Raw genomic sequence first — 21,254 nt, forward strand, 5'->3', positions numbered from 1 at the left:
ATACCCTAATTACTCATTCAAATCCTTCGATCCACCGTGAAGGCCGAGGAGGAGCTTCATTACCTTGACAAGGCCGAGGAGGAGCTTCGGGGAAGGTAGGGAGGGGGCGGCAAGGGAGGGAAATTCGGCGGCCGGCCGTGGGGGAGCCGGGAGGCAATGGTGCGGCGGTGCGGGGCTGGGCGGCACGGAGGCGGCTGTTGTGCAGCGCGGAGTGAAATAGAGAGGAAGGAAAGGGACTGGGCCACGGGCCTCTATTTGGCTCCGCCGCGCCCTGACGGGTGGCACGTCACAACCGCGCCTTGATCGGTGGCACGGCAAGGCCTGCCACGTCAGCGACCAGCAGGGCGGGACGTTGCCACGTACGCACCCTTGTCGTGCCACCATGCATGACGCGACAAAGTTGTTTCACCGCGCCGTGCAAACAGACGTGTCCAAAAGTGTTAGTTTTGGAAAAAAAATTAAACAGTGTCAGTTTTAAAAATAATTTAAAAAATGTGTTAAAAATAAAAAAATCTTGGTGGAGCTAGTAGTACCAAACTACCAATAATGGCTTAGCCTGTTCGCTTGAGTCAGAGCTTATCAGCTATGATACATTGTTTTTCTCTCATATCAAACCAGCACCAGCCGAATTTTTCAGCCCAAAAACCAACCAACGAACAAGTAACTGCACTTGTGCAAGATAGATGAATAATGATGGCCATGGCATTGGTTGTAGTGTATCTCTACCTCCCTTGCCAGAACTTTCATTTGCGCAGGCGCCAGACATGGCTGTAGCATAGGCATCTCGAGTTCTCGACACCTCTGCAACCACCAAGTAACATGAACAATTTTATCCTAGCTCTACTAAGTGTGCGAAAATCCTGCAAAGCAATTTCCTCAAACAAATATAGTGGCTCTGCAGTAACCATGTACTGACCATTTTGCTCTTGCTATCTAGAAGGCAGTATTTCAAAAGTAGTGGACTGGAGACTGGCTTCGTTGGAGCATGGCACAGCATCAAATACTTTTGCAGGCATCATGACAGGTAGGTTGGTTGCAAAGTGACGCAACCTCTTGCTTGACACTGTCTGGCGTCCAACACCTGGAACGTGTGACAGTCTGGTAGTCGATGGTGGCGATGGGGATGATCCGAGCAACTGCCTGGCAAGGAGTGGACTCCAAAGAAACCGTTGACGGTGCCGAGGATGTTGCCGCAGACACCAGAACGCGAGTAGCATTGTAGGAACCTGGCATCGAACACTTGGTGTGCGCCATCAGAGAAAGCTCGGGTGTTGCAACAGGGTTGGTGATGGTTGCTTCTGGTGCTAGCGTAGAGGTGGAGGAAGCCAATGAGGATGCCGTGGTCATGGTTGCCAGCTTGCCGGAGGCTGATCCAGTGAGGTCATGGTCGGTGGCAGCGTTGATCGTGGATGCGGATTTCGCCACCCGCTGCACCGTGGCCAGGCACTCACGAACCACGTCGTGTCTTCCGCTTGCTCTCCAAAGCAACCAAGAGCATAGCTAGCTGCTCGTCAGTCACCATGGCTACTACTGCTGGTGGTGGGGATTAAATGACTCTGATATAAGCGACCGGAGCATCTTACAAAGGAGGTGGTATACTAGAGGAAGAAGAAGAGGTTGAGGTGGTATACTCTTGTGAAATTTGGGAATATTTTCTGCTGCTGTACACTCTGTTGCCTTTGTAATTGATGGCGATATGTCAACAGGTTCTTAGATAGGATTACATGGATTTTTCGTGGGAACTAAACTACTCCAAAACTATCAGTTGTTCATTCTTTACTATGTACACATCTGGTTCAAGAGGCCTACAAAGAGAGCATTATACATTATTCTTAAGAAGAAGAGGTAATGATGAATCCATCCAAAGGTATGGTACCTTCTAAACCGAATTAATTGGAAATACCAAGAACTACAAACAGCAGCCACTGTGAAACATTTTTCCATTCAGACTCGTCCTATTACTTGCACCTGCATTCCTTGCTTTTTTACAACTCTTTGACAATGCACTTCTCACATTCTGCACTCTGCCCTCTCCAGACCTCAGCTAGTCAGCTGCATGTGTTGTCTGTCAGCCTAGGAAAATGATTGAAACTGCTAGTATCAGTCAGTTTGCTAGCTCTCCCTCACCGGGGTGATCCCTGCCATGCGGAGGAAGGTTCATCTCCATCCATGCTCCAGCTGCTGAAGCTGTCGGTATGTTTCTAAGACTGAACAATTTCAATTGAATCCAGATAAATCCATATCATCTACTTTTTGAATCCATATCATCTACTCCTCTCAACCATTTTGCAGAGGCACCCGGGCATCGGATTTGAGTAGAAGTATTCCTCCTGCCTTGGACTTGCACCTCGCAATCTCTCATACGGACCTCCGAGTCTATTCTCATGGTGCTTCCTCACCACAATCTTGAACTCACTCCAGGACATAGAACCTTCATCCAGCTTGTCAATAAGCTCCACAAACTTCAGCCTACAAACAAAAGAAAAATGTTTCATCAGGTTCTAGAATCAAGATCTAACGTCGTCTCTGAAACGTGTAAATTTGGCGAGATTGTGGGGATTGTACTATCTTCAGGCAAATTTCTGCATTCCAAACTATATATTCTAGGGAAAAGAAAGGCCGGACCTGTCAGGGTTTATGATTTTTCTGAAGCCTTCAAATCTCCTGTGCCCTTGCACGGCCCTTGCCATGTTGCCGTCGTACGTGTACACGAACACATCGCTCTGCAGGGCCACGATGTAGTCCACGGCGGCGAGCCTGTTCTGGTACAGTTCCAGCGGCTCCAGCTCGTCCACCGTGGCGAGGCTGTAGTGCGTGTGGATGTTGGGGTACTCGGCCTTGAGCGCGTCCAGGCTGTGCGCCCCGTAGATCTCGCCGGCCACGATGTAGATCTTGGTGGTGGAGGGGTACCCCATGGCCTTGAGGAACACGGCCGCCTCGCGGGGCGTCATGGGGCACCCGCCCTGCAGCCGCTTCTCCTCGCTGTTGATGTCCTTCTCCTTCCAGTGCCGCACCTTGAACCGCATGTCCGTCAGCTCCGCTGCCTCATGCAGCGTCAGGTTGTGGTTGCACCCGGTGAAGGCCAGCATGTCCTTCTCGTACCTGACGATTAAGTCAAATCAATGGAAGTTCATTCATTGATTGATCTGCAGCTGCGGATAATAATCTCTTCGATGAAAATTTAAAATCGCGTGATCAGCCGATCACTGAATGAACGCTGAAAGTGAAGTTTCAGCTACGTACCTCAGGTGAAGCGCGATGTAATGCTCGGACCCATTTCTCAGGCGATCAACCAGAGTGTTGCCGAGCTCTTCGATCTCCTTCCTGTACTGGAGCGCCTTGTAATTCGCGCGGCACCGAAGTTTTTGCAGAGAAGGAGTGAGGCCATTGTTCACGATCCGCGAGTCCGTGTGCGTAAACCTCACCACTTTGAACTTCCTCAGGATTTTGGCAAAGTCTCTGTAGAAGGAAGCCTGGAAAACGGAGCTGACGATCCATCAGCCTATTCAGTATTCAGTTATTCTTACTCATCACACGCCTGAAATTTCTCTAAGCAATCCAGTAGAACCAACAAGTGTTGACTCGTACCCTGGACCAGGAGGTGGGTGCTCTCACGTACGGCTTCACACTTCTGTAATCTGGTGGGAGGGAATCCACGATCACAATGTCTTCCTTCAATGACTCCTTGAAGTGATCGACGTCGAATATGTCTTTGAAATCACTATATATATATATATATATATATATATATATATATATATCATCAAAAATACTAATCGTCAGTCTGACTACTTGCAGTTTCTTCTTCAGGTCGATTCATTTCAGAGCAGCTATATAAGAGTTACTGACCTTGGGTCAGTCCAGAATGACTGATGATCCAGAGTAGGGATCACCAGCGATGCGTTCATGATCTTCGCCACTGCAACCATATCACTTATCTGTAAGAATAATTGTGACGGAATTAATGAGAGTTAGCTGAAAGACATTGCCATGACATTAGCACAAATGTATACGTACTCCCATTCTCATCTGGTTCAGGCCACCGTTTGCATCAACGATCAGGTAACCGACAGTTGCATTGTTTTTCCCTGAAGCAAGCATGTCCTGATTAAGAAAGTGTAGCTGAATCTGAAGCTGAAAGGAAACAAAAGCAAAAGATGGACCGGAGGAAATTACTGCGGTGATTCTTCGGCCGTTCAATGCACTGGCTGTAACCCTCACTGTCTGGTTTCATCCATATCTCAGATATCTGTCCGTGTTCGAAAGGGAACTTCAGTACATCAAGCACATCTAGTTCTTATTATAACATAAAAAGTGAAGTCAAGGTGAGCATGGCATGGAATCTGAATGAATGCCTTGCTTTTATGAATCGTGCATGTGAATTTTTGGCTGAATACGAACACTAGATAGCTTTTCTGGCGGACTCTGGCAGGGTACCAAAACTTTCCTGAACTGAAGCTTGTTGTCCCTACCAAATTAAGTCACCACTTTACAAGACGAGTATTGCAAAGCCACACCTTCGGGCCTCATTGGATTTTAATTCATCTTTCCACGATGATGTTATGTATAATATTGCAAATTCTGATTTCCCAATATTATCAGCACGCTGAATTTTTAAGGACGCCGTGATAGCGGTTTAACATGGCAAAATAACAAATTCCACAAAACTTTTAGTGGAAGGTTAGGAATAATTCTTTTCTTTAAATAAGAAATTAAATGGAGTTGGCTAAAATATCTGTTACTTATCCGCTTAACCCTTCTTTGTTTTCTTACTTGAAAGTTTGACAATTACAATGGAAAGCAACCTCGATGACACCAACCCAATGCGCTCTAAACATTTTTTTTCAGGTCCAACTGGACCTCAATATCTAAAAAAACGACCAGATGTGAAGAAATATAGTGATGTATCTCGCATGTAATGACGGTGAAATACAACAAAGAACACGAAAACCATTTTCGAGAAAACACAAAAGCACAGAGATAAACAGCTGCCTTGCTCCTGAACTCTGGAACTCACGTCATGTACCGCGTGTTCTTGTGGTTCCAGTGACTCAGGCTAGCAACAAATACTGGTGGAATGAATCGCTGTCCTTATCACCAATCATTTTCTCCCATATGAATACTTCATACCGCGACGAGCAGTGATCCAAAAGCTCCTCTCTTTTTCAGAGAATGGAAGAAACATCTCCCTTTATCATTTCTCTCAAGCTGTCAAGCAGTTGTGCTTTCTGTTTAGAACTTATTCTCGCAAACATTAAACATTTTGGCACCACGTTTTTTTGAATTACCAATTTTTATAGGCGAATTTGACTTGGAATGGCTGTTTCATGCCCCCCCCCCCCCCCCCCCCCCCCCCACCCCCACAAAAAAAAACTTTTGGGCACCTCATTTTTTCCGTATTTCTGGTTTTATGCCAATTTTGACTTACTGGAATGCCTGAAGCTGATTTCAACAGCGACGAATTATGATACTCCGTACGTCCCAAAATGGGAACCATGAAACTCCGACTGTGGGGGTATGGTCCCCGGTATCCACGAGACAAGACATGGGTCGCACCATCAAAGGTGGCCCAGCCCACAAGATCAAGGCGTGCACGGCGCTGCTCGGCGTGAACCGCAAGATATTGTATAGTACCAAAAATGCTACTTTTCTTGTAACCCTGTCCCTCCAGAGTATATAAGGAGAGGCAGGGGTCCCCTAGCGGACAAGCTACTTGGTCGTCCAGATCAATACAATACACCAAAGACACAGGACGTAGGGTATTACGTCGATCAGACAGTCCGAACCTGTATAAATCGTTGTCTCTGCGCCTTGTGTCACCGTCCGGTTCCTGTTTACGCGCACCCCCACCGACAAATCTACCATCGCGGGATACCCCTCGGTGGACTGCCGACGATATTCTGTTGACAGTTGGCGCGCTAGGTAGGGGTGTGCGTGTTGTTTCCTTGTCGAACAAGATGGTTTTTTCCGCAAGCTCTTCGCCCCTTCCGCAGCCCGGCCAGATCTTCACGGTCGGATCCATCTCATGGGTCATCAACGCTGACGGAGTCGGAGAGCTCCTCGAGCCGGGGCAGATCGGTTCTGCGCCGACCACCCCTGCACCTGCAACTGCAGATCCGATCTCGGAGCCGATTCTGAGGTCTCCTTCAGCAATAACTCGCCGTCCGCTTCCTGGCTACTAGAGGAGGCAGATCAACAACGACGATCTGATCGAATCCATCGATCGGGTCGGACTGAAGCTCGCCGGTTGTCTCTCCATCGTCGAGTCGGCTCTGGACACTCTGGTTCAGCGCCGACCACCCTCCGATCCAGATCTATCGGAGGCTGCTCGGGAAACTACAGGGGTTACGGCCTCACCCTTCGGGTTCACCAACGCCGCCGCCGCTTACCAACACGCCCTGAGAGGCAAACTCGCCGTCCAGGTCGTCGTCCAGCTTTCGCCAGCCGTCAACATGCTACACTTAGGCCGGAGCCCCGGGGTGCCCCTCCAGACCATCCCAGAAGAAACTCCGGGCTCTGAGTCTCAGGGCTCTACGGAGACCCTCGCCGAAACCTTCTTCGAGCAACTTTTCCTTCCACCCTTCCGAGGTGGTGCGATCTTCAACGTCAGCATCGACAACCCTCCTCAGAATGGTGAAATCGAGGAGGAGCGCGTTGCTCGGGAGAATCGGAACGTCAACCGCGCGCATCGCAGAGAAAACGAGGCAGCCATTGCGAGGGCTGAGGCTGCTCGGAATAATTGGCTCGATTCACAAGGAAGACCGCTCCCGCTCCACCGCGACCTCGACCAAGAATTTCTCCGCGTTGACGACCACGACGTCTTCAAGACTCCAAGTACCAATCTGGCAGTAGCCGCCAATGAGCTCGCTCGTTTCCCTCAAACGCCCGAGCTCGCCAAGATCGCTGCCATGCTTAAAGCGGATCACTGTCAGGTCAATGAGATTCGCGAGGATCAAAGACCTTCGTGCTCTACGAGCACGATTCACCGATCAGCTGCGCCGAGATCCAATCGCCGCCCCAGTCAAAGCCGTTTCGTCGACCAGTTGCTACCTCTCTGGGGGGGAGCCGGGGGTCATCGCGCTGAACACCATCGCCAACACGACCAGGAGGTCGAATAGGACGCTTGAGTGCACCTCAGCAACCTCCGGGATGTGTGAGGCGTATTGAGCAACGTCGCTTCGGTCGCCATGAAGATGAAGTGCGTCGCCGCCAGGAGTACGGCAACCCGGACTCAGCCCTCGAGCCTATCCCTGACCGCAACGCTGTGGACGACGGTGTCGACAACCATGAGGGGCCTCCAGCTTTCACAAGGGCACTCCGAACACTTTGGTGGCCCCGCGGTTTTAAGATCACTGGGGTCGAGCCCTATGAGGGAAGAATGAACCCGACACAGTGGCTATAGGCTTACGCCACTGTTGTCCGTGCCGTCGGAGGAGATACCAGTGTCATGGCGAATTATCTCCCGTCATGCTCATGCCACCCGCAATGAGCTGGTTTACCAGCCTTGCGCCAGACTCCATCGGATCCTGGGAAGAGCTGAAGAAAGTCTTCACCAATAACTATATGGCCACGTGTACTCGACCCGGCACCAAGCATGATCTCAGTCGTATCAACCAAAAGCCGTTCGAGCTCCTCCGCAGCTAGATCCGACGTTTCTCCGAGATGAGGAACTCTATTCCCAACATCACAGAAGCTGAGGTCATCACCGCCTTTATCTGAGGACTCCACCATCGCGAGCTTCGCTCCAAATTCAACTGCAAGCCGCCCACCGGCATCGGCGAAATGATAACTATGGCCAATCAGTACGCCGACGCTGAGGAAGCCAAGGCGCGCTTCAACGAGGATGCAGGCACTCATCGCTCGTCTCACCGCTATGACGACCGCCCCGATGACCGGCGCCACAGCGACCACTGCCCCGACGACCGTAGCTACCATCGCGACAGCGGCCATGATCGGATAGGAGGACCCAGGCCTGGCCCAAATCGCCGCCGCCGGCCAAAACACATAGTCGCCATCGTCAGTCAACCTCACGCCAAGCGCAAACTATGATGAACAGTGTACATCCTAATGGCCCAAAGTGGGCCTAATTCAATCCAGTCATGGACCGGCGGCACTGTAGCAGAACATGGAACGGTTACTGTAGCATCCGAACTTCGGGGGTACTGTACACCGAGCCCTATTCATCCAAAAATGGGCCGGCCGAATTCGGTTGTACTATTCACGGGTTACTGTGGCACCGCGGAAAAAACACTGCGCAACCAATTAGTACCATACTGGAAACTCTGAATTCGCCGGATCGACTTAAATACCAGGGCCAGGGACGCGTAGTAACCTTCGGTTAACCATTTTGAACGAAGCGAGGACGAAAGTTTAAGCGGGTTGCTACGTGGGTGGGACCACTCCTAGGAAGAGTGGGCCTGGGCCATGTATGTCGGGACTGGACGTTACATTTGGTATCAGAGCCGACTCTCGAGGTTTCATGGGCACGTGGGGACGACTGCGCGGGCATGTTGTGTGTGTGTGCGTGGGCCCGTCGTGGACACGGCATGGCATACACATGCACGGCATGGGGCCACACAAACGTGTTGAAGAGAGGAGGATCCTGGATTAAATGTCCCGAAAGGGTAAGCTGATCTGGCATTCGACGGGGACGTCGAATCTTTAGGGGGGATGATTGTAACATCCTAATGGGCCAAAGTGGGCCCAATTCAATCTAGTCATGGACCGATGGCACTGCAGCAGAACATGGGCCGGTTACTGTAGCATCCGAACTTCGGGGTACTGTACACCGAGCACTGGTCATCCAAAAAATGGACCGGCCGAATTCGGTTGTACTGTTCACGGGTTACTGTGGCACCGCGGAAAAAACACTGCGCAACCAGTTAGTACCATACCGGAAACTCTGAATTCACCGGATCGACTTAAATACCAGGGCCAGGGACGCGTAGTAACCTTTGGTTAACCGTTTTGAACGAAGCGAGGACGAAAGTTTAAGCGGGTTGCTACGCGGGTGGGACCACTCCTAGGAAGAGTGGGCCTGGGCCATGTATGTCGGGACTGGATGTTACAAACAGTACCAAAAGATCCTCGATGGCCCTTGCCCTCTTCACAAGAACGTCAAACACAAGATGAAGGACTACATTGGTTTGGCTAAGGAGTTCCAGGACAAGAGGCTCGACGACGACGCCAACAATGGAGCTGGAGGTCGCCGACCACCTGGGGGCAACAATAATACCTTTTAGGACCACGATAAGGTGGTCGCCACCATCTTCGGGGGCCTCGCCTCCACTAAGAGCAGAAGAGAGCGGAGGCTCGCAGCACGGCGGGTGCTCTCCGTCACTACGAAAGACGCCACCGCTAACCCCATCTATCGCCCATGGTCCGAGGTCCCCATCACCTTCAGCAAGGCCGACCAGTGGGCGGATATTTCCTACATAGGGCATTTTCCCCTTGTCCTCAACGCAACCGTACAGAAGGTACTCTTCAGAAAAGTGCTCGTTGATGGTGGGAGCGCTCTGAATCTCTTCTTCGTCGGAGCCCTAAAAGTGCTGGGTCTTGGTTTGTCAAATCTCACATCTTCTGACTCCACCTTTTGGGGTATGGTGCTAGGCAGGGCCTCCAAACCGCTTAGAGAGATTACCCTACCAGTTTAGTTTGGCACGGCAAGCAACTACCACGTCGAACATATCAACTTCTATGTCGCCGACTTCGACACCGCCTACCATGCCATACTTGGTCGGCCAGCTCTGGCCAAGTTCATGGTCGTGCCGCACTACGCCTATCTAGTGCTGAAGATGCCTTCGCCTGCTGGAGTCTTGGCCCTACGGGCCAACCTCACCATCGCCGACGCTTGTGAGACAGAGAGTCTTGCCCTCGCTAAAGCTACCAACCTCTCCATCCAGATGGCTAGCGTGGTCACCGAAGCTAAGTTGGTGTCTGCCAAAGACATGGAGATCCTAGAGCTGTAGCCTGCTCGTGCCTCCGGTAAGTCAAAGGAAGTCAAGGAGGTCGACCTCGGCCTCGACAATCCCTCCAAGACCATGAAGATTTGGGCTCACCTTGATCCCAAATAGGAAAGCACGCTCGTCTCCTTCCTACGTGCCAATGCCGACGTGTTTGCTTGGAGACCTACAGACATGTCAGGGGTACCACGGGAGAAGATCGAGCACTCCTTGAATGTCTCGCTGACCGCCAAACCGACCAAGCAGAAACTCCGCCGATTCGCACTAGACAAGAAGAAGGCTATTAGGATAGAAATAAAATGGCTCTTAGCTGCTGGATTCATAAAAGAAGTGTATCATCTAGATTGGTTGGCAAACCCTATTCTCGTTCGAAAAAAGAATAAAGAATGGAGAATGTGTGTTGATTATACTAATCTTAACAAGCACTGCCCTAAAGACCCCTTTGGCTTACCTCGGATAGATGAGGTTGTAGACTCCATCGCTGGCTGCGAATTGCTCTCCTTCCTTACTGTTACTTTGGCTATCACCAGATTTCCTTGAAGGAAGAAGATCAGATCAAGACATCGTTCATCACGCCCTTTGGTGCTTACTGCTACACAACCATGTCCTTCGGACTCAAGAACACCGGAGCAACCTATCAAAGGGCTATCTAGACGTGCCTCGACCAACAGATCAGCCGCAACGTCGAAGCCTACATCAATGATGTGGTCGTCAAGACCAAAGCCGTCGACAATCTTATCGCCGACCTTGAGGAAACTTTTGCCAACTTGAACAAGTACCGATGGAAGTCGAACCCTTCAAAGTGCATCTTTGGAGTTCCATCCGGTATACTGCTAGGCTACATTGTAGTGCTTGAGGCATCGAACCTAACCCTGACAAGGTCTTCGCCATCACCAACATGAAATAACCGACATGTGTCAAGGATATACAGAAGCTTACAGGCTGCATGGCCGCCTTAAGCCGCTTCATATCACGCCTCGGCGAAAAAGGGTTGCCTTTCTTCAAGCTCCTCAAGGCCTCTGAACGCTTCTCCTGGTCGAAGGAAGCAGACATAGCTTTTGAGCAACTCAAGTTATTTTTAACAAAGCCTTCGATCATGACAGCGCCATGACCAGATGAAACTCTACTGATCTACATCGCCGCCACTTCCCGCATCGTCAGCACAGCTATTGTCGTCGAACGTGTGGAAGTTGAGCACGCCTACAAGGTGCAACGTCCAGTGTCTTTATAAGCGAGGTACTTAATGAGCCCAAAACTCATTATCCTCAGGTACAAAAGCTGTTATATGCAATCCTAATTACGTCGCGCAAGCTTCGACACTACTTCGACTACTACAAGATCGCCGTGGTCACTGAGTTTCCTCTGAGGGACATTCTTCGCAACAAGGAGGCTAATGACCGCATCATCAAGTGGGTTGTTGAGCTTGGTACTTACTCCATTGAATTTAGAAGCAGGCCTACCATCAAGTCGCAGGCGCTCACTGATTTCATCGCTGAGTGGATAGAGATTCAAGAACCTATCGCTGCCACTTGCCCCAAGCATTGGGTGATGTACTTCGACGGCACTCTTAACATCAATAGTGCTAGAGCGGGCATTCTGTTCATTATGCCAAGCAATGATAAGCTCCGATACATTCTCTAGATACACTTTATGTCCTCCAAGAATGCCATCGAATATGAAGCATGTCTCCATGGACTTCGTATAGCCATCGAGCTTGGCGTCAAATGCCTCATGGTGTACGGGGATTCTGCGCTGGTCATTAACCAGCTTAACAAAGACTGGTCCTGCTCCAGCGAGAAGATGGACGCATATTACACCGAAATAAGGAAGCTTGAAGGAAAATTCTACGACATCGAGTACCATCATATGGTACGCGACCAAAATCAGCTCGTCAATCACTTATCCAAGTTGGGCTCTTCTCGCGCCGCAATCCCACTGGGGGTCTTCATTCAGGATCTCCTGGTGCCATCCATCAAAGAAGATAAGGAAGTTGAGGAAGTCCCCCCCCCGGCAAGCAACTGGTGCTTATAGTAGCTTCGCCGGCCGCCGATTGGAGGGAGCAATTCATCAAGTACCTCACCAGTGCCGAGGTACCTACCGATAAGACTAAAACCGAATGCCTAATTCGTCGAAGCAAGCATTACGTGCTGGTGGACAACAACTTGATGAGGAAAAGTGCCAAGGAAGGGATACTGCAGAAATGCATCACCCAAGAGGAGGGAGTAAAGCTACTTCTCGAAATTCACTCTGGTTCCGGCGGCAACCACGCGGCCTCAAGAACACTAGTCGACAAGGCTTTCCGAGCTGGTTTTTATTGGCCCACAGCCGTCACTGATGCAGAAGACCTCGTTCGACGTTGTGAAGGATGCTAATTCTTTGCTAAGCAAATACACGTGCTGGTGCAAGAGCTACAAACCATCCCAGCTTCCTGGCCCTTCGCATGCTGGGGACTAGACATGATCGGGCCCTTCAAACTAGCACCAGGTGGTTTCCGGTACGTATATGTCGCCATCGACAAGTTCTCCAAGTGGATTGAATATAAACCGCTCGTCTCGGCTACTGTGAAGAAAGCAGTCGAGCTCTTCGAAGATATCATCCACAGATTTGGCCTCCCAAACAGCATCATCACCGACCTCAGAACTACATTTACTGGCCATCACTTCTAGGACTTCTACAAAGACCGTTGCATCTTCGTTAAATATGTCTCCGTTGCCCATCCAAGAGCCAATGGCCAGGTCGAACGGGCGAACGGCATGATCCTTGATGCCCTCAAAAAATGACTATATTAGAAAGAAGAAAAGCACCCGGGCAGATGGCTCAAGGAGCTTCCAGCTGTAGTCTGGGGACTACGTACTCAAGCTAGTCGCAGCACTGGCGTGACTCCATACTTCTTGATCTACGGCTCAGAAGCCATACTACTAGCGGACATTGCCTCCTGAGCACCTAGGGTGGAAAAGTATGATGAAGAGCAGGCCATAGCTGTTCAGACAGAGGACGTCGATAGCGCCGAGGAAGAACGCCTAATCACCTGCGTTCACACAGCTAAATATCTGGAAGGCTTGCGGAAGTACTACAACCGAAACGTCAAAGGTCGTTCATTTGCTGTCGGTGATCTCGTTCTCCGCAGAAAACAAAAAACTAAAGGGATGCACAAGCTCTCTTCCCCTTGGGAAGGGCCTTATGTCGTCAGAGAGGTTACCCGACTAGGGTCTTATCCCCTAAGTGACTTAGAAGGAGTCGATGTTCCCAACTCGTGGCACATCGAACACCTTATATGTTTCTATCCTTGAAACGCTCTAGATATGTACTCTCCACTTTTATATTGAATAAAGTTTTGGTCTCCATAACTTGTCTCCATTTTATCTCTATTGTGGTTTAACATCAAATCACGGTCGCCGAGCTCTATGCTACTTCATAACGAACTCCAATACATAATCACCATAACTGCGCCGACCACGTTCCTCCAAATCTCCAGCGATATCGCCAAACCGTTTTCTCCAAAATCGCATAAAGATTTCTCCAAAATCGCCGAACACGTTTTCTCCAAAATCGCCGAACCCGTTTTCTCCAAAATCACCGAAAGATTTCTCCAAAATCGCCGAACACGTTTTCTCCAAAATCGCCGAGCATGTCTCCTCTAAATCGCCAATGAATTTTGCCATGTTTTTTCTCCAAATCGCCGAACACTTTTCTCCAAACCTCCAAGATATTTCGCTGATTGGCGAGCAACATAATTTCTTTTCTGTTCTCTTCGGAGAAGACCCAGTCTCCGATCTCTCCCTATACATGCTACGGGCTCCGCGCTCTGCGATATGGATGGTCGGCTAGGGTTCCTTGGTCACGCCTATTTGTCCTACACGTCTACGGGCTCCACGCTTGATGTTTTGGACTATGGGTTAGCCAAGGCCGAGAGTTCAGCATAGAATGCATTGCTTAGACGCCATTTATATTACCTGTATCTCCAAGTTATCTTGATAACTAACGTGCAACACACGTCCCGTTCTTTTCTCTATGGAGAAGACCCAGTTTCTGATTTCTCCCTATACGTGCTATGGGCTCCGTGCCCTGCATCATGGGCGGACGGCTGCGGTTCCTTGGTCATGTTTGTTCCTCTTACGTGTGCACGGGCTCCGCGCTCGACGCCATGGACTACAGGCTAGCCGAGGCCATATGGGTCAATAGCGAGCCAACTGCTCGGACTCTACTTACATTACGTGGTTAAACCTATGAAGATTTTTTTCGCCAAAGTACAATCTAACCGCATACACATGCACCTTATAATATTTAAGTGTTTTTACACCTTCGCACGTTTTCACTACACTATCCTGAAATTACAGGTGATATCCGCCAGGCGGATCATTGTACCTCGCCATCGCCATCCATTTCGCTGAACAGGTCTATATCGCTTGCCAACTTCTTCGCTGCTTCCTCCACCTCATCCTCGAGCTGCTGGGTCTCCGCTTTGCTTAGTCCTTCTGTGAACCCGCCCCCTATCACCTGAAGGTCAGTGGCTGGATAGTGGGATCGAACCACAGCAAGGGTGTGGGTAGCGGCGGTAATAACGACGTCACGGTTGAAGCCCTTGAAGCTCTCCCACGTCGTCTTGCACCTTTCGATGACAATGTCCGAGCGTGGCGGCCTGCCATCAGGCTAAGGAGCCACTTCTAGTTCAACGCAGTCGAGCACTAGTTTGATTCTGGCAACCATGGTGTCGAACTTGTCCCTTTAGGTCCGGGCGTCCTGCTCTAGCACATCGAATTGTGCCTTGACCCTCTGACGATAGTCTGCAAGCATTACAAAGTTCCATCATGCGAGGAAGTTACTTCAGCGGTAACTCCTACTAGGGAATACTCACCGTTCAACTCCTCGGCTAGTTTGCTAGCTCGCCCTGTCTCCTTCGCCTTCTCCTCTCGGAGTTGCTCGAGGGCCTGGCGCAGCTGGCCGAGCTCTACATCTTGTTCTACAAGTACAACAATTAGCACCAAAAGTAAGCGTATTCAACTCTACAGAGCACTTTCGTCGATCACACGTACCTTTCTTCTATTCAGAGATTTTCTGCAGCTGTTCCAAATGCTCGGTAGCATCCTTCAGTTGTGTGGAGGCAGTGGCCAGCTGCTCGGACTTGCTCCATAGTTGTTCTTTTGCAATCACCAGATGTTCAGACAAGACTCCCTTCTAGTGCTCCAAGTCCCGCGCATTGGATTCAGCAAGGTCTCGCTCGCGTAGGGCCCTCTGAGTGTGTTTCTCCGAGAGTTTTATCGCCTCTTTGAGTTTTTGGTTCTCCTCGGCGAGGGGCTCCATCCTCTTTATTAACTGATGCCGCTGCTCGGCAGTCCACTTTATTCCCTAAAATTCACAAGGATAATAATGGTATTCGATCTCCAACGTCAACAACGAATGATCCGGATTCAATACTAACCTTGATTTGTTTTACTACTCCGGCGAGGGCAGATTTCAGCCTCCTTATCTCCTTGGGGGTGTCTTCTTCGTCCACAACCACCACCTCATCACCACGCCTGTGGTGGATTCGGACGGATTGGGTTTGGGGTTCAGCGCGAACGATCTCCTCCACCTTGTCCTCTTCTTCCGCAGCAGCGGGAGAAACTATCGGGGGGCTCTGTGGCTGGACAAAGGGCCCGACCATGCCCTATGACGCCTCCGGGGGAGCCTTTAGCTCGGAGGGGGCCATCGGTTCGGTCGACCTAGACTCTGGTGTTTTGCTGGCTCCAGCAGCAACCACCGTCGCTTCAGGTATTGTCGCCGACTCGTTCCCCGCCGGTGTCGACCTCTCGCCATGTCCAAGTCCTCCCGCAGCAGTGGTTAAATCTTCCACTAGCTACCGAGCACCCGGGGACCCGGCATGGGAGCTAACGGCGTTACCTCCACTCCGGAATTAGCCCGAGGTTGCTCGGACGGGTCTAGGTCCTCCGTTTGCCTTGCACTACATCAGATCATCTGGTCAAGCGACAAAACAACTAAGACAAGATAGCATAGTAACTCCAACACGAGAATACTAACCGTTTGGTCTACCGGTGCAATTTTTTGAATCGACGATGCCTGCCCGAGCCCCCAGGCGCTACTGCGGGGTTGACCTCCTTATCCTAGGGTAAAGGTCTCACCTCCTCCATAGTCGGCCTTTGCTCCATCTGCTGCTCGAGGACTCCCGTTTCCTGCCCAGCAGGAACCTCTGTCGCCTGATGCTCGGGGACTTCTTCGCATCCCCTTGGTTGCTCCTCCATGTGTGTACTTCTTGGAGGTGCTTGGGTGCTCGGAGGAGGAGCAACTGGATCTTCGTCGTCATCAGACCACTCGAGCATCGCGGTCCTTCGCGGTCGAGTGGTCTGGTCGCCACCAAGCGAGATGCCGCCCCATTTGCGAGGAGCGGTAGCTGCCATTTTTCTCTTCTTCTGGGCTGGCTCGTCTGCCGCTACCCTCTTTCCCTGTACTTTCTCCATCACCAGGGGCGAAGTCTCCGTCCGAACAGCGTCGGTGCCTCTAGATTTTGATGAGGTGCTAACCACATCTTCTTCAGAACGAGCTGATCGCCGGACATCTACTCCCCTCGGCCAATCAACCCTCGGAACACCGGAGAAATACACTGCTCTCTTCTGCGAATGGATCTTTGCATAAGTAAATTAGTTCACAGCTGGTTGATGTTTTAGGATTAAAAGTCTTGGGAATACAAATCAAGATGATTACCTCCGGGGGCGGATATGAGCAATTGAAGGCTCTCGTTTGCTTTGGCCAGACGAGCAAAATGTTGGAAGCGAATAGCTCTACGGCCCGCCCCATGACATCCTTCTTTGTCAGACGTTGCGGCCTCTCCCAGGTCCCGTCGTCATCACCTCTGTAGTCAAAACCCGGGTGGGCCCTCTCCTTACAGGGCTGGACGTGGCTCACTATGAAGCTTGCTGCCACCAGTCCGCCTCTAATTTCCACGCCTCTAATCAGGTCGAGGAGCTCCGTCACTTGTTCCATTTTAGCACTGTTCGGTTTCTCCGACCAGCTCCTCTAGTTCTCTGGGATATGGTGGACGTCGCAGCGGATTGCAGGATGGCTCTGTTTCATGTAGAACCATTTGGAATTCCACCCTTTCAAAGAAATGCTCAGCGGTACGTTGATATACTCGTTGGCCATTCCATCCTGGAGCTGCAAGTAGACGTCGCCGACCACCTTGGAGCCACCGCTGCCTTTCTTCTTCAACCAGAATAGGTGTCTGAAGAGGTTGAAATGCGGCAGAACCCCTAGAAACGACTTGTAGAAATGGATAAAGATTGAGATGTGCAATATGGTATTTGGGTGGAGATTGCACAAACTGACCACCCAAAACTCCATCAAATCCCTAAGGAATGGGTGAACAGGAAATCCCAACCCACGCTACAAATAATCTTCAAAGACTAAAACTTCATCGGTGTTAGGCATTGGGAAGGGCTCACCAAGGGCTGGCCACCATCTGGCGGTTATGCAGTCAGGGAGAACGCCAACTTCCACCAGTCTGTTCAACTTCGCTTCTCCCATACGCAACGCCACCCACTCTTCATCATGCCGTGCTTCGGTTCCCGCTTTCTTCGGGCTCGTCTTCTTCGATTTGGTGTTTCCCTTCTTCAGCGCCATCCCTCGGAATCGATTAGGGTTTGGTAGCGGAGGTTACTGTGGATGCGAATCTAGAAATGTGAGAGCTTTGGAGGAAGACGAAGTGGCAAAGATGGGAGCCCGAGTGGCGGCGGCGCAGTTATAAAGCATTTTCCCCGCCTCTTCGCAGTCGAGGGTTTTTGGGAAACCGTTCCCGCGATTTGCGCCGCTCCGAATCCTCCGTAACAGCAAGGTGGGCCATAACGTGGGCTCTTGCGCAACCGCAGCCCGCGTCACCCATTTAGCGCCGCTATCAATTGCTACTCGCCGAATAATCGCCGACTTCTCTACCATTTATTGAGGCTCAGTAACCGACACTGTACAACCGTTACCCTGGTTTTTTCTCCACGATTTGATTCCTCCGATCTCTATTTGCAGCTCGAGGACTGGCTGCCTGCTCGGCTGGTCTTTGATTGTTTTTTTGTTTCTGACCCTGGCACCATGTGACTGCGTCACCTACTGTCAGGCTCGGGGACAAAGTGGGCACACTTCACCTTGCGGTGAATGTGCTTTGTCTCTTTTTAGGCCACGCCCAGGAACTGGCTGTCTGCTCGGCTGGTTTTTTTACTATTCTTCTACTTTCTGACCCTGGCATCATATGATTACATCATCTACTATCAGACTTGGGGACTAAGTGGGCACACTTCACCTAGCGGTGAATGTGCTGGATTTTTTCTCGAAGACTACATGCCTATAGAAGAAGATTGACTCCTACTACCGTGGTCGAACTCTAAGTGGGCACACTTGGTCCACTGCGAAGAAATTTTTGATTTTGAACTTGAGCTCCTTACACTCTTATGGCAAGCCGTACTCGGGTCACACTGCTCGGCGATAGGTCACGCTGCTCAGCGACGGTTCACACTGCACGGCGACAGGTCACGCTGCTCGGCAACTCATCACGGTGGTTGGACCATGAGTCTGACTGCTCGGCTTTATTCGCACCTGCTCGGACGAGCTCAAGACGGCGTTGCACAACGGGTACAAGGTGCTCGGGAACTAGCTGTGGGGTGTACGACCCCGGATACCCACGGCAGACCACATGGGCTGCGCCCCCAGGGGTGGCCCAGCTCACAAGACGAAGCCTTGCGGGACACGACTCTGCTCGGCGCCCTCTGCAAGACATCGGAAAGATATTCTGAAGATACTACGAGATCTGTTAGGATATGTATGATCCTGAGATTCCTATAATCAATTATTACTTTCTGGTTATCTCTCAGATCTAACCGACTTGTAATCCTGCTCCCTGGACTATATAAGGCGGGCAGGGACCTCTCCAAACTCACGCAATATCATACGATAGCTAATACAAACCAACAGACTACAGGAGCAGGGTATTACGTCATACTGACGGCCTGAACCCGTCTAACTCGTGTGTCTGTGTTGCCTTCTTATTTTTGATCTCACGCTTCTTTATCGATCAATCTATCTTTGTGGAATACCTCTCAGAGGAGGGCCGACGAGGAGGGCCGACGATATTCTGTCAGACAACGACGGACCAACGAATCAAAGTCCGAATTTGATTATTTTCGGTGCACAAATGGAGCATGTAATGCATCAATTAATGGCCACTTTTCAAATTTCGAGTACGTGCACGAGTGGTTATTGCCCAAAGAGAAAACGGGTGCGCGCGTACTAAGTTGACATGGCTTGATGCATGATCGCTGTAATAAAACAAGTCGGCGGGCGGCGAGCGAGCGATCAACGGCACAGCGAGGGTAAGGTGCGCACGTACTCACCGGCGGCTCAGGCGAGCGGCGCGCAAGGGCCGTCAAGTTCTCCTCCGTCCACTCCATGACGTCGGCGTCGGCGGCCACCTCCACCCTGTGCAAGAGCCTCCCGCCGCCGTCGTCGGCGCCATCGCCGCCCGTGGCCGCGCGTCGTCCGCCGCCGCCCAGGTGCGAGCCCAGGAACCCGATGACCGCGACGAGGCCGAGGAGGCAGAGCACGACGCCCCTCATCCAGGCCGTCCGGGGCGGCGCCGCGCCTGCTGCCGCGACGGCCCACGCCGCTCGCTTCCTCCGCGCCAACAGCAGCGCCCTCGTCCCGCTGCTGCACGGCGTGGCGGCGGCGGCGGCGCCGTGCCCGTGGAGGCCGCCGCACTCGGCGTCGTCGTGCGCGCAGGCGTGGTGGAGGAAGTGGTGGTCGGCGCCGGCGGTGCCGCAGCAGGAGCAGGAGCAGGAAGAGTCGTCGTCGCGCTCGATGTCGTTGTGCTGGCGCCTGCGGTGCGGGCCGGGGCTGGTGGTGGTGGTGGACGAGGACGAGCAGGTGGTGGTTGCCATGGACGTCGTCGTCGCGGCCGCGGCCATGGAACCGTGTGCGTCCCGGGCTCGCTTAACCGCGCGGGCGCGCCCGTCGCTAGGCGCGTCAGGCTAAGAATAGCGACCCCGCGGCGGGAGACTAGAGGAAGGTAAGGTTAGTGAGTGAAGGGGAGAAAAGGCCGGGACATAGCAACTGAAACCGGTGGTGGTTTGGTTCGCGATCGCACTGCCCTGCCCGCTCGGTCTCTGTCTCGGCACAGTCTGCCTGCCCTTGGCAACCGCCGCGCCCGCGCGCGAGCGAGGAGGTGTCTGCACTCCGAAGTCGCCCGAGGGCCGAGGCCCAGCCCCGCCCGCGGCGACGCTGTGCGATCGCGTCGGATCGTCGAAGCGTGCGCCACGGTCTGCCAGGGAAAGCGCTGGCAGGGCAGGCAGCGCCCGCCTCGTCAGGATTCAGGAACGTAGCGACCGCGCAAGGTGGGGATCAGATCCGTCGGTTGTTTTTAGGCCTGCGCGGACAGTGCGGTGCTCCCTATGCGAGTCGGCGTCGGCGTCGGCGTCGGCGTGAGTTCGTGACTGCCTCGCCGCACGGAGCGTACGTTCTGGCTTCCATCATGTCATACGTGCAGCACCTTTACGTACGGAAAAGCGACTCCCGAGTGTGGAGATCGAACTCCTATTGTGTTTGTCCGAAACACAAAAACGAACTGTGGAAAGTTTTCATGTGACCTGTATCCGTTTATGCTTGTGTGAACTTACACTGTCTCGGGTCGGTCCCTTTCGCCGTCGCGATCGACCAGTGCTGGGCAGTTATTACCAAGACTGGGGGGATGCTCGTGCTTCACTCGAGATCCGCCCCGACCGGGTGGAAACAGAAAAGGGTTAGGCGCACCACGTGGTTTCGGAAGCACACAATTAGAAGGGTTGGGCCGGTTGGCAACTTGGTATGACGAAGGATCGATGAGACTACAGGAAAGACTGAGGGAGTTATGCTTATGCCCATGGTTTCGTCAGATAAAACCACGAGGGATGCAACAAATCCGGTGCTGAACCTGAACCTGAACATGGCCTCTCTGAAATGTTTCGCAAAAGTTTATATGTATCAATCATCCTCACGCACGGAATAAACTCTTTAGTGCACGAGCTTCAATTAATCCGCGGGACACGTAACACGTACGTACGATCGCCATGGGCCACGCACTTGCATTGATTCGTGAACCCAGCTAGTGATGCTGTACATATGAGAGGCTTCCTTTTTGTCACCTTTTGATTGATCACGAGGAAAAGGCCAATGCAAGCTACTGAAGATAGGTTCGATTGCCGATGGACCACGGTGGAGCTTAGCTACTTAACAAGACTGCGTACGTGTTTCGCATGGCTAGCTATAGCTCCTGATGGGCGGAAG

The 21,254-nt window shown here is 51.7% G+C and overlaps 1 protein-coding gene across 1 annotated transcript; it reads right to left on the reverse strand.

The window, feature by feature from the left end:
* Window positions 1-1,315: 1,315 nt before the first annotated feature.
* LOC136513348 (O-fucosyltransferase 19-like) lies at window positions 1,316-20,091 on the reverse strand. The gene is made up of 8 exons (XM_066507344.1): window positions 19,331-20,091; window positions 4,177-4,249; window positions 4,018-4,088; window positions 3,850-3,938; window positions 3,589-3,721; window positions 3,244-3,473; window positions 2,626-3,102; window positions 1,316-2,469 (listed from the first exon to the last, which is right to left on the reverse strand). Exons 1-8 carry the CDS (start codon window positions 19,898-19,900, stop codon window positions 2,265-2,267), a joined length of 1,848 nt encoding a protein of 615 aa, XP_066363441.1. The 5' UTR covers window positions 19,901-20,091; the 3' UTR covers window positions 1,316-2,264.
* Window positions 20,092-21,254: the final 1,163 nt, after the last annotated feature.

Source organism: Miscanthus floridulus, chromosome 16 (assembly GCF_019320115.1).
Source record: "Miscanthus floridulus cultivar M001 chromosome 16, ASM1932011v1, whole genome shotgun sequence".
Taxonomy (NCBI): Eukaryota; Viridiplantae; Streptophyta; class Magnoliopsida; order Poales; family Poaceae; genus Miscanthus; species Miscanthus floridulus.